This window comes from Talaromyces stipitatus, genomic scaffold (genome assembly GCF_000003125.1).
Source record: "Talaromyces stipitatus ATCC 10500 scf_1105507295549 genomic scaffold, whole genome shotgun sequence".
NCBI classification, from domain to species: Eukaryota; Fungi; Ascomycota; class Eurotiomycetes; order Eurotiales; family Trichocomaceae; genus Talaromyces; species Talaromyces stipitatus.
The window spans coordinates 2,883,948-2,896,080 of NW_002990117.1; the positions used below are offsets into that span (position 1 = coordinate 2,883,948).

Here is a 12,133-nt window from a genome sequence, read left to right on the forward strand (position 1 = left end):
GTTGGTAAAGATGAGACGAAGGTAGGAATAATAGAGTGCGAGTGGCAGATGAATGTGACGTTTTGTAGGCAACACTAGGCTCCGGACAAAGGATTCTCTGGAATCACGTGACATAAAACGTGCACTAATCCGAAGAAAGTAAGAGGCACATTGAAGACCCACTACCTTCCCGATATGGGATCACTGTAATCGCAAGCTGGCCAGATCTCGAACTCCATACTTCTTCATGCGCCTTCGCATTGTCGCTCATTAACCACTCCATACCCGTTGATTGCAATTGCGTTCCGTTCAACTGTCTTTACATGATTCTCTATTTTTGACAGATTCCACCAGAAGCCCTCATTGCAGGAGCTAGCTGATGCTTTCAATTGTTTGGTGATATATAGTTCCAAGCTTACAGAGATGCCCGCCAAATCACGATTTACGAGGCTTGATGCGTTCGCAAAGACGGTGGAAGATGCGCGCGTGCGAACAACATCTGGTGGAATTGTCACTTTAGTGTCCTTGGTCGTCATACTCTGGTTAGTATGGGGGGAATGGGCTGACTACCGCCGAGTGGTGGTGCTTCCAGAGCTAATAGTCGACAAGTCACGAGGTATTTTATTAGACAGTTTGAAATCAGGCCTCCTTCAAATACTGACAGGCGTGTCTTGTAGGTGAACGAATGGAGATTCATTTGAACATGACCTTCCCTCGACTGCCGTGCGAACTATTGACATTGGATGTAATGGACGTTTCAGGAGAGCAACAGATGGGCGTCGTCCACGGTCTGAACAAAGTACGACTCAGTCCGGTTGCCGAGGGGGGCAAAGTTATAGATGTTGCGAAGCTCGAACTGTGAGTGACACTCTTTGCGTAATTGGACATCCTCTCAGCTGCTTACTGGTTGAATTCCACTGCAGACACGCCCAAAATGAAGTCGCTGTACACCTTAACCCCGAGTATTGCGGCCAATGCGGAGGCGCACCACCTCCACCAAATACAAACAAGCCAGGATGCTGTAACACCTGTGAAGAAGTTAGGGAAGCATATGCATTGAAATCGTGGGCATTCGGCAAAGGTGAAAACATCGAACAATGTCAGCGAGAAGGTTATGCCGAGAAAATCAATGCCCAGCGAAGGGAGGGATGCCGTATTGAAGGTGATATCCGAGTGAACAAGGTGATTGGCAATTTCCACATTGCCCCTGGTCGTAGTTTCTCAACCGGAAACATGCATGTCCACGACCTGGACACATATATGGACAGGGAGCTATCCGATAACGAGAAGCACACAATGTCGCATATCATTCACCAACTGCGATTCGGACCTCAGCTCTCAGACGAGCTATCCCGACGTTGGCAATGGACCGACCACCATCACACCAACCCATTAGACGACACGCAACAATTTACAGATGAACCAGCTTATAACTACAACTACTACATCAAAGTAGTCTCAACATCCTACCTGCCCCTGGGTTGGGATAGCAGTCAATCCGACCAACTCCACGGAGACGATCAATCCACTCCGCTAGGTCTCCACGGTGCTGTACATGGTGCAGCAGGCAGTCTCGAAACGCACCAATACTCGGTAACATCACACAAACGATCCTTACACGGCGGCAACGACGCTGCTGAGGGCCACAAGGAGCGTGTTCACGCCGAAGGTGGTATTCCAGGTGTATTCTTCAATTATGATATCTCACCCATGAAAGTGGTCAATCGTGAGGTTCGTCCAAAGACATTTACGGGGTTTTTAACGGGTGTTTGTGCTGTTATTGGTGGTACATTGACTGTTGCTGCTGCCGTGGATCGGTTTTTGTATGAAGGATCTAGGAGGATGCGAAAGTCGGCAGCACATACAGAATAAAAACACAAAAAGCAATATGAGAATCTATGGCTTGTCTTATATTTATGTCTACTGCATCTTATAACTATTTTGTTTTGCCATGCCTATTTACTATTGGCATTTTTGTCATGGGGCGTTCATTTTCGGACACCTTAGGAGATCGCTATACAGAGCATCAAGCACTTACAGCCTTAGAAATCATTGTCATCCAGAATCCAAAAGAACAAAAACCACGCAAATGAATAAACGAGTGCGTCGTTTCAGTTATTCTCTAGAAAAACGCCATTTATTATAGAGATTAACACCAACAATAAACAAAAACCATATATCCTTTCGATCTCAAAACAGGAAAGAAAAGAGAAAAAACTCCAAGCGACATAAAAAAGACCCCCAATAACGAGAGTACGCTGGAAACCCCACCCAAAAATGAAACCGAGTCAATCAATCTCTCTGTGCCCTTTCTTTTTTTCTAAAACTCCGGTCTATGCAGATGAGTTAATGGTAAATAATGGGGTGATTTGGTAAAAAAAATGTAAAAAAGATAAAAAGAATGGATGTGGGAATATGCTGTTGGATTAAGGTTGCGGATGCAAAATAGTTGAGACCAAGTGTATGAAAGGGGTATGTATGTATGTATGAAATGATCGCATATTCTTTGACAGGTAACAGATAAAAGGAGAAAAAAAAACCGATGGAGGATGTGTTGCTGTAAAAGAAATTTGTAATGATTGAGGAGGTATGGAAGGAAAGGTCAGTGTAAATCAATACTGCTGATATTGCTGCTGGTGGAAATATTGATTCTGGTGTTGAGGAGGCGCAGCTGGCGGCGTCTGAGGTACCACTTGACCATTCCAGGTATGCCAATCTGAGCTTGTGGCCGGACGAGGAATCATCTGTGGTTGATTGAAGGTATTCTGATTCAAAGTATCCCAAGTGTAGCTTGCACCGGGCATGTTGTATACACTCCCAACTTGTGACTGTTGCATCTGCTGTGCTTCATACATTTGTTGCTGTTGGCGCTGTGCGATTGCTTGCTGGACCATTTGGTTGCTGAGGCCTTCTTTCATATATCTCCTTTCGCGCTCGCGAGCATCGATGGCTCCAATCAGTCCAGCGGGGCTGACTGCAGGCTTCACGTTGCTGTTGGACAGATTGAAAAAAGCTGATCCGGTCATACGAGCCACATGTTCCTGTTCTCTAGCCGACAAATGCGACGAAAGATCAGTTTGATTCAAGATGGCGTTTGATCCCCAAGAATGCGGACGGGGTGGTAGATCGCTTTGATTTAACAACATTGTCGAATTTCGAGAATGAGGCCGAATGGGCATGTCATGTTGATTCAGGATCATTGTCGAGTTTCGGGAATGTGGTCGCGCTGGTATCTCGGTCTGATTTAGCAGCATAGTCGAGCCTCGAGAGTTCGGCCGAGGAGGTAGATCTCTACCGTAAAATGGTTGAGATGCACCTAGTGTCCAATCCCCTGACCGGGGTCTAGCAGCTGGGCTCCCAATAGGATAGTCTAGAGGATGGGAGTTGGAGGTCGACCGATGATGAACAAACTGTTCAGGCGTCACGGTACGACTCGCAGGAGATTCTGGTCGATAGTTCGCTAGACCTGGCTGCCAAACAACACTTCTGCGCTTCTCATCCCCAGCAGGTGATCGTGACAATTTGCGGGCATGACCTTCTACTCGATCATCACGACGGGTAGGCGAAGGGGAATTGGAACCGAAGTTGTTCAGCACGTCGGACATACTAGGACGTCGGGTGTGCAAATTGTGCGCCATAGTCGGACCAAAATCAATAACCGGAATATCAGGGTTTTCCTTGGGAACTTCCTGGTTGGCAAGGTAATGCGCGTCTCCGATAGTGACCTCCTGCTTATCCAAGCTGGAACCGCCCACCGTTTTCAAGACGCCCATTCGAGGACGAGGAATGGAGACTTCTGAGCGCTTCGTTTCGGTCGACTTGCGACTGGCATAGTCTGGGGTCACTGATCCGTCATCGTCATACACGCTTTCAGTATCGACTCGCGAAAGTTGAGGAAGTTGAGCCACAGTCCTCTCGTATGTGTACGATGGCTGCATCGGCAAAATCCTACTCAAAGCGGCTTCATCAACTGTATGTTGCAAATCTCTCAAGGTCGGGTCAGTCGACGCAGAGGATGGTTCCTGGGAGTCCATCTCAGAAATATAGCTATGCTGAGGAGGAAGTGGTTTCCTCTTGATAGTTTGAGATGTGTCTAGGTGAAGGTTTGGTGTCGTCTGAGAAGTCCTCTGTGGTAATGACTGCTGGATCCGGGTATCGGTGGTTGTTCCGTGGACCGGAACAGGAGGAGCTTGTTCTTCAACAGGATGCGCATTTGTGTGTGAAGAACGTGCGTCCATATGAACTGGCGAATCACTATCATAGCGCTCATCTGAGTAGGGGTTCTCCTGGATATCTGATATGGTTGTTGTAACACCACGTAGTTTACTCACATCGGCGAGTTGAGCCAGAGTTGAGCTAGACATACGGTTATTGGCTCGTCGTAATTCGCTTGAAGCTTGAGGCCGACTAGAGGGAACCTCGCCTGGTTGATGTGAAAAGGCTGGTGGAACGGCCACGGGTGCGGGAGGACTAGACCGGAATTCCTGTGCAAGGTTGTCCGTACGAGGTACATCATGTAGTTGTGCATCACCATCAGAGCCACTTCCATTCGAGTGCCGCGTTGAAGGGCGATCGTGTGTAGCTGTTGGATCCACACCGTGAACAGGGGGCTCAGGTGGTGTATCTTGAATCGATAGACGCGAAGGAGCAAACGACCTGCCTGTCGAGCTCGAAGGAAGGAAAGCAGTCGTGTCCGATACTGCTCGATAATGCCCGTACGGTGATGATGACCCAGACTCGGTGACAGGAGATTCAGCCGTAGACGGGGGAGTTTCGATGATGGCCTCTGCTGACTGATTGAAGCCAGAAGAAAGAGGAGGTTCTTTAAATCGAGTCTTTCCATGACGGCCAAGAATGCTTCCTCTTTGACGCGGTCGACCAGCGCTGATGCTGCTCGCGGGACTGTTGACAGTGGACATTCGCTGCCCAGTTGCCTCTCTAAGCTCCCTTCTCCATTCCTTTTCAGACCATCCTTGGCTTCCAGATTTATTGATCAGATTGACGACATCAAGCACATCCAGATAACCGTAAGGCTGGTGTTTCGGAAAAGCGAACATCAAACTCTTCACATTATTCGTATCTGCGATGAGTCGACTCGGCCGTCCATACAGGCCAAACGTGTCGAAAACAGGGAAGAGAAACCGTAACATAATTTCCAGACCAGACACGGCCGGGTGCAGTTCTGGCATGATGAAAATGTATCCCTCTGTACTGGACTGAGGCTGCGAATGGAACATGATATTGCCTTCTATCTTGATCAACGTCGACTGATCAATCAGGGCATTCGATTGAGGATAAATGGCAAAGGCTGCATAGGCATCAGTAATGGTTGCAATTGGCTGTGCCTTCTTTGTCTTTCTCGTTTCGTAAAACTTGATGTCGCCAGTCAAGATTGGTGTAGTACGATCATATGCAGACCGCTTCTTGCCGGATTTGTGTAATTTCTGAATGTCTTTGTCACTCGGCGGAGTTACGACAAACCAGCAGCGCCTCCATGGTGTTCCAGCCCCAAATCTGACTCTTGCCCAATCCTCGTATTTGTACCGAGAACGCTCCATGATCATTCGTATGTTATTCAACTGCCTACCTTTTCCGGCGATGATAGACCCCGTATAAGCCTCGAGTAGGGATGTGTGCTCGAATAGAGCCAGTCGAATACCGGCAGTCCACTGAGTAAGTGAATGAAAAGAATTGAAGTGGAAAAGGTAGCGGTTTCTGCCGGCTGTCGAGACGCTCAAGATATTCTGTAACGGTTTGGCATTCTTGTCGTACGTCGGGAGTGTCTCAAGCTATACGAGTCAATATCAGCTCCATGTCGCAAGGAATCCTGCAACCCATCATACGCACCATTTTTATCGAGGCATCCGTAAGGTTAATGAAAGTAGGTGTCACGTCCTGATTTTCGCCTGCTGCGTCCAGCGCAGCGGCATCCCAGATTGATAGCACGGTTCCCGTAAGCACTCCGAAACATTCGACCCATTTGCGATCTGCACACGGACGACCCTCTATGAGCGAAGTTAGCACGATACATTCCGAGATCAACAGAAGTCACAAAAAGACATACGAGTGTCCAGATCATTGAGTTTGAGAAAGTACCCTTCTTGGTACATCTTATTCGAATGACTGTTCATAAAAGTGAAAATAGGCAGTAATTCCGGCAATGTATCTTGCGCGATCTCCGTCACCGGAGGCTGATACGTAAAGACCATCGACGCTGGGCGCGCGAGACTCGCCCGTTCTGGAGCGGCCGCCCTTGTTTTCACGATGTGCAAGCCATTTGGAGGAGATGAAGTGGGAGGGGTAGCATGCGGTTTGGCGAGCTTCGATTGACTGCTGGAATTTGAACCTGAAGAACTCTGTGACTCTTTTGTGTTTGATTCGTTCTTCGAGCCAAAGGCCGCTATAAACGATCGAACTGTAAAAGATGCAAGGGATATCCATGATCAGCGCAACGGTTACGGGAAGAGGACCGGAAACGTGCGAAAACACATGGCTTTTTTTTCTTGTCCATGATTGTCTGAGATGATAAGATTAGATTTGAATGCTTACCACGCGAGCGAACCATGCTGAAGATAGCTGTGGCCTAGCCCTTGGGCAGGCGACCTGTCGACAGATCGAATCTCCACCCAACAGATACCACAGATCAGAGCGGAAGAGGTTGTTGGAATGGACGAAAGGTGTAAACCGGAAAAGGCCGGCAAGATTGAAAGAGCGAGTGAAAGATGAATAAACAAAGCAAAAGAAAGAAGCAAAGCGATGGCGTTGTGAGGATTTCAGGTAGGAATGTAGTAGTGGCCTTTAGATCTCGATGGAGATAATGTCTTAGATATAATTATCCCACCTCCGTGCTGAGTGATCGACACATCGGACGAATAACGAGTTTCAACGAGCGGTTTTGCGATGTTCGAGAGACGGCGACGTGATTATCTCGCTCCTATGACCAACAAGCGAGAGATACCAAGACCACAGAGGGTGGATGGGGAGTGGTTAGGAAGTAGTGAGCGAGTGAGTGAGTTGTACACGGTTGTCAAAAAAATTGTCTGTCCGCGGGAGTGAGCGGATGACGTCGCCCCAAGCGATCCACGGGTTAGCAGTAACTTACCGCTAATCATCTAGACAATAAATAATAATACAACCTCATTCCTATTCAAGTCTTTTGACTGCGCACAAACTCAATAATCTATCCTTGGCCACGGACAATAGCCATCAGAAACAAAAAGAATAAGGGCTATTTTACGTATTAGACGCTACAATAACTGGACGATTATCGCATGTCTCACTTCTGGCGTCTGGCGCCAAGCTGGGTGTCTTCGATCCAACCAGACACGTATATTTTGCAACGGCTCACGAGGAGTATTCTGGGCCCCCAGACCAGGTGATCCAACATGCTGGTCTCGGAATTTCACTCCTTTTTTAAAGTTGTGAAGCCACTCCAGGGGTCAGGACTCAGGAGAGTCTAACATATCGCAACGAATACATCCAGAACCCACTAAACCCGGTGACCAAAGGCAATAATTATGGGGACCCTTCGTAGCTTAAATACATAGTAGTAGTACTGTGACCTGTCAAACTAACGGAGTTAAGTCGATTACCTGCTTACTCAGAGTATCCACAGACTCCATACTATTCGATACGGGTCGGGACTTACGCGTACAATATTCTGAATCATCAAGCCCTCTTGAGGCTGGCAAAGCCTCACATGGGATTTCCCCGACATGCCATACACGCAGTGTTTGAAAACAAATCCACCTCTACAGACAGATCACCCGGTAGAATCAAGGGTACGTAACTACTTAAATTCGTAAGACGGAGTAGCCCTAGTTTGTCAAGCCACAGACGCCACACTGCATAGTTTACAGAAGCGTTACGGCATTGTGGTAATTTTAGCCGTTAGTGTCTGATAGTCGTGGGGCCAGCTGCCCGATGCGTCAACGGCACGATGTATTTCTTTCGTCAGGGGCTGTATTTTAGGGTTAAACGTTCAACTGCGGACTCTGTCGTACATCCAAAGCGCTATGCTATGCCTGTCATGAAACAGAAAGAACTAGTATCAAACAAAACCATCGCTCAAGTGGCATGTCATCAAATGTATCATTGAGATAGCCCCGGATCAACAAATGCAAACCCATCGTTACTCTGCACAACATCATCAGCGCCAAAGCCGAACAATGTGTTATTCTCGTGATGAGGTGCGATATTCTCATTTAGAGAATTGAAGAAGGCGATATCGTTCATTTTTTCATCAAATTCGTTATTCATAATATGCGAATCGTGAAAGAAAGGCGGTGCTGCATCCGCAGACGGGAAAGGGTCGGGGTCATGACTGTTATCGATCGGCGTATCAAACTCCAGCCCGTAAATCCCAAATATAGTATCTGTATTCTCTTGAGCTAGCCGTGCTCGCTCCATGATTAGGTTGTCAATATCCCGTTCCTCGTAGCCGTGCTTGCTGCGCATGTGCACAAAGAGATCAAATTCTCGATAGAATCGGTACTGGCAATCAGAGACAAGACAAGCAATGTGTCGACCGCTTTGGTCGGCGTATCCCTCGCCAGTGAGCAGTGTCATGGTCGAGACGTCATGATTCGTCTTGCGTTTACTTGGTTCTTTATTCAGACCAAGACGCTCTCGACGTTCGGCTTTGCTATTTTGCAGTCCCAAATGCGTCGTGCGGACGTGCTCCTCCAAGGCGATTTTGCTGCTGTAACGCTTTCCACATGCGTCTGTTCCAGTCCATCCCTCCACCTTTTTCGAAGTCGACAAGTCCGTCTCACCACACACGAAGCGTTTCTCACCCTCGTGTACCGTGCGAACATGAACGGCAAGATTCCCTTTCTTTGTAAAGCTTCGTCCACACCCGGGAACCGTACACGGGAATTGACGTCGTTCCTCCAGACTAACATCACCGTGGGAAATCTCTAAGTGACGGCGGAGTTCTCGAGAGCTCTGGCATCTAAGAGAACAATGCGGACATTCCGGGGGATGCACAGATTTGATATGTGCCTGCAACTCCGCATAGGAAGCAAAACTCAAATTATCACTCGCACATTCCGTGCAGGTAAACCGACTCTCCGAATGAACCCGATTTTCATGACCACGTAGATGCGCCGCTGTATCAAAGGCCTGGGAACATCTCTGACCTGTGGCTGGATTAACATATTGGCAAGGAAACGGTTTCTGTTTAAGATGTATGGACATAATATGTTGCGCTAAGGTCGCGTGCTTGCGGAATGTCTCGTTACACGGCGGGTATTCAGTACAACGAAACTTGTCTCTTCCGTCGTGAGCAGCGAGATGTCTTCGGAGTCTGGTACCTGTCACAAAGGCTTTACCGCAACCTCGACGGTCACAGACATAGTCGCGAACAGCAGTATGGGCACTTTTGATGTGATGATTCAGATGAGAGACCCGTAGAAACGTCTTCTCGCAATTGTCGTAGGTGCATTGGAAAATACGTTCATTATTATGGGATCGAAGATGTTCTTGTAGCCTTGCTGGTCTGTTGAATGCTTTTGTACAGCCTTCGAATGGGCATAGGTGTGTCTTCAGCTCGGAAGGGTATTTCGAAGAGGTTCGTGAGAAAGGAGTAGCGGGTGTCTCGTCATCGGGACCATCGTCTTCGTCTTCTTCATTCTCGGTATGGAATCCCGATGAAGCATCTGATATTACGTACTCTGAGTCTGTAGATTGATTAGAGAAGGATAAACAAAATGACAGACGCTTATTTACCTGATGTCTGTTTAACAAATTTTGATGGTCGCTTGACTGCTGCATCGCCTGCTTTGCGTTTGACAGACATCTTCAAGGACTAGAGTTCAAGTTATCGAATTATCATTTCGTGCGCTTCCTTCAAAGAAACAAGCAGACTGCCAATTGTGTAATATTTCAATGAGTGTAAAGTTGATTGCGATGTTGACAAAAATAATTATTTTCGTGATGGTGGAGGCGGTGAAGGCCAATGCGTTTGCTGATTGGATGATATTTAGTGCGACGAGATCTTTTCTCCGTCCTCCGCGGATTGCGACGACAAAGATTACTTCGAGCTCAGTTTCAATCGTTCAACCACGTCGTGTAGGACGACTCCTTCTTCAAAGGTCACAGTTCCTTGTCGAAAAGCTCCTCCACGACGCATCTTAGTGTTTATTCGTCATAATGTCCGATTACGGTGATCACGAAGCTGAGGATACCGGGTAAGTTGTCAACAAGAAAATTTCTGTCCCTTGGATCAGATACCTTCCCCTTTATTCAGTCGCGCACGCCGCTCAGGAATAGAGTACTGATTTCATTAGCTACGACTACGATGGTGGCGAACCGGAATACGATGACAACGAGCCTGAAGACTTCCTAGAACCAGAAGATGTCGAACCGGAAGGTGACGAAGCTGTTCATGGGGCCGAAGACGTATATCAGGATGCTGTTAATGGCGAGCGAACCATTATATCCGGCGACCCTAATGCTGGTGGTGGTCGAGGAGTGATGGAACAGCCTCGCGAGAAGAAGATACCCAACGACCAGCGCTCGACTACACCATATATGACCAAGTATGAGCGAGCTCGTGTTCTGGGTACCAGGGCACTTCAGATTAGGTTTGTGAACACTCGTTTTGTTTTTAGATCGTTGGTGCAGTTGTCTAATAGTGTGCTTATAGTATGAATGCTCCCGTTTTGGTTGATCTTGAGGGCGAGACCGATCCGCTCCAGATTGCTATCAAGGAACTCAACCAGAAGAAAATCCCTCTGATCATTAGGAGATACCTTCCTGATGGATAGTGAGTTTCTCTTCGTTTCTTACGTTATAACACTTTATCTGACTTGCGTTTAGCTATGAGGACTGGACCTGCGAGGAACTGTTGTAAATTGGTATGGTCAGGCAGTCAATCAGTCAGTTTCTTATTTGCATAGCGTTTGGTGTTGGTGGCTTTCGAAAGGAAAAAAAGAACAATAAAGAAACAAACAAAACAAAGCAAGAAACAGTTCACGTGGTGTTGTGTGAAAAAAATATACCTCGAGATCAAGGGTCAACAACGGGAGCTTGTTACCTTCAAGAATTCGCACAGCTTGGCCAATCTGCAATATCGGAATATCTTGCAATGTATTCTGCTTTAGGTTGTTGTCATTTGGAAATCGCGGAATCATGTCATAAATGTAATATCAGCGATGAATATGGTACATGCAGGAAGTCTATCAATTGCCTTTCTGTTCATCCGGGACACCTATACTCGGTAACCAGAAACATCAGATAGAAAGCAGCATGCTGGTTATTCGCACTGCTCATGATATTTTTCTAACAAGGGCTTGATTCTCGAAAACTTCCATCTCAACAGAGCCGAAACATCCCTTGTCAGATAGAGCTCAATATCATGTTCACATAATCAAACTGGATCTACCGTATTATCCTTCAGGACACATCGGAACTTCCGTAGAAAAGAATCGTGCAGACAAATACTACATGTATATCCGCTGATTGTTAAGCAAAGGCATTAACAATTTTGATATGATTTGAAATCCATCTTGAGTGGCGAGAAAGCCATGGGCCACTTTTTTCCGGCTGATCTACTGTTGGCCCCATCGCATACCCTGAGGCCATTCGTAATTCCTTAATAAGATGACACCTATTCTGTACGGATATGTCGTTGAATAGTGTTGATAATGCTGAATCTCGGTTACATTCACTAATCATCAAATATTTCTATGAGTCAGTAGAGTTGAGAATAAGCGGGGAAGTGATCCCTTTTGACTATTTACCGCCTCAGGCATCGTGGTGGATAAGACGGCACATGGCCACAAAACCTTTTCCCAACAACTTATCTTAGATCCGCCAATCACAATATGCATCCGCCCAAAATCCATGCGAGAATCGATTTTGTGTGTTTGTGTCAGAACGGAAATTCCGACTTAATAACTAGAGAAGTTCATTTCAATCTATCCGAAACGGGAAGGTGGTGACTATGAAGCTGGTCGCTTACTGGTCGCCACGGCCTGGATGCTTATTCCAGATATCGGAAATATTTTGAGAAAATCTATGATAGTGTGTAGGTATGGGCCCTGGGTTATATGACTCCTTTTTCTCTCTGTATCAGTAGTGGAGGCTTCGTTCACCGGGGAGGAGTTTGAAATAGAGCGCCTTTCCCATCTACTTCTCGCCTAAAAAACGT

The 12,133-nt window shown here is 46.9% G+C and overlaps 4 protein-coding genes across 4 annotated transcripts; 2 read left to right on the forward strand and 2 right to left on the reverse strand.

Annotated features, from left to right (window-relative positions):
• Positions 1 to 216: 216 nt before the first annotated feature.
• Positions 217 to 3,954, forward strand: TSTA_019200 (COPII-coated vesicle membrane protein Erv46, putative). The gene is made up of 3 exons (XM_002484046.1): positions 217 to 595; positions 657 to 837; positions 903 to 3,954. Exons 1-3 carry the CDS (start codon positions 403 to 405, stop codon positions 1,849 to 1,851), a joined length of 1,323 nt encoding a protein of 440 aa, XP_002484091.1. The 5' UTR covers positions 217 to 402; the 3' UTR covers positions 1,852 to 3,954.
• TSTA_019210 (PH domain protein) lies at positions 930 to 6,544 on the reverse strand (the record flags this gene model as incomplete). The annotated part of the gene is made up of 4 exons (XM_002484047.1): positions 930 to 5,768; positions 5,827 to 5,984; positions 6,044 to 6,394; positions 6,529 to 6,544. 4 exons carry the CDS (start codon positions 6,542 to 6,544, stop codon positions 2,592 to 2,594), a joined length of 3,702 nt encoding a protein of 1,233 aa, XP_002484092.1. The 3' UTR covers positions 930 to 2,591.
• Positions 6,545 to 7,891: 1,347 nt separating this feature from the next.
• TSTA_019220 (C2H2 transcription factor (TFIIIA), putative) lies at positions 7,892 to 9,813 on the reverse strand. The gene is made up of 2 exons (XM_002484048.1): positions 9,709 to 9,813; positions 7,892 to 9,659 (listed from the first exon to the last, which is right to left on the reverse strand). Exons 1-2 carry the CDS (start codon positions 9,776 to 9,778, stop codon positions 8,071 to 8,073), a joined length of 1,659 nt encoding a protein of 552 aa, XP_002484093.1. The 5' UTR covers positions 9,779 to 9,813; the 3' UTR covers positions 7,892 to 8,070.
• A 206-nt stretch (positions 9,814 to 10,019) lies between these two features.
• TSTA_019230 (DNA-directed RNA polymerase I, II, and III subunit Rpb6) lies at positions 10,020 to 11,367 on the forward strand. Its single transcript, XM_002484049.1, has 4 exons — positions 10,020 to 10,169; positions 10,269 to 10,565; positions 10,628 to 10,747; positions 10,801 to 11,367. The coding sequence occupies exons 1-4, from the start codon at positions 10,132 to 10,134 to the stop codon at positions 10,832 to 10,834; spliced, it is 489 nt and encodes a 162-aa protein (XP_002484094.1). The 5' UTR covers positions 10,020 to 10,131; the 3' UTR covers positions 10,835 to 11,367.
• The last annotated feature ends 766 nt before the right edge of the window (positions 11,368 to 12,133 follow it).

What these genes read in the sequence shown, in the direction of transcription:
- TSTA_019230 (XM_002484049.1), top strand. Translation starts at nt 10,132, where the DNA reads ATGTCCGATTACGGTGATCACGAAGCTGAGGATACCGG. An exon ending in ACCAGGGCACTTCAGATTAG is followed by an intron (nt 10,566 to 10,627) that starts GTTTGTGAACAC and finishes GTGTGCTTATAG; the next exon opens with TATGAATGCTCCCGTTTTGG. An exon ending in AGATACCTTCCTGATGGATA is followed by an intron (nt 10,748 to 10,800) that starts GTGAGTTTCTCT and finishes ACTTGCGTTTAG; the next exon opens with CTATGAGGACTGGACCTGCG.
- TSTA_019200 (XM_002484046.1), top strand. Translation starts at nt 403, where the DNA reads ATGCCCGCCAAATCACGATTTACGAGGCTTGATGCGTTCGCAAAGACG. An exon ending in AATAGTCGACAAGTCACGAG is followed by an intron (nt 596 to 656) that starts GTATTTTATTAG and finishes CGTGTCTTGTAG; the next exon opens with GTGAACGAATGGAGATTCAT. An exon ending in GATGTTGCGAAGCTCGAACT is followed by an intron (nt 838 to 902) that starts GTGAGTGACACT and finishes ATTCCACTGCAG; the next exon opens with ACACGCCCAAAATGAAGTCG.
- TSTA_019220 (XM_002484048.1), bottom strand. Translation starts at nt 9,778, where the DNA reads ATGTCTGTCAAACGCAAAGCAGGCGATGCAGCAGTCAAGCGACCATCA. An exon ending in ATTTGTTAAACAGACATCAG is followed by an intron (nt 9,660 to 9,708) that starts GTAAATAAGCGT and finishes ATCAATCTACAG; the next exon opens with ACTCAGAGTACGTAATATCA.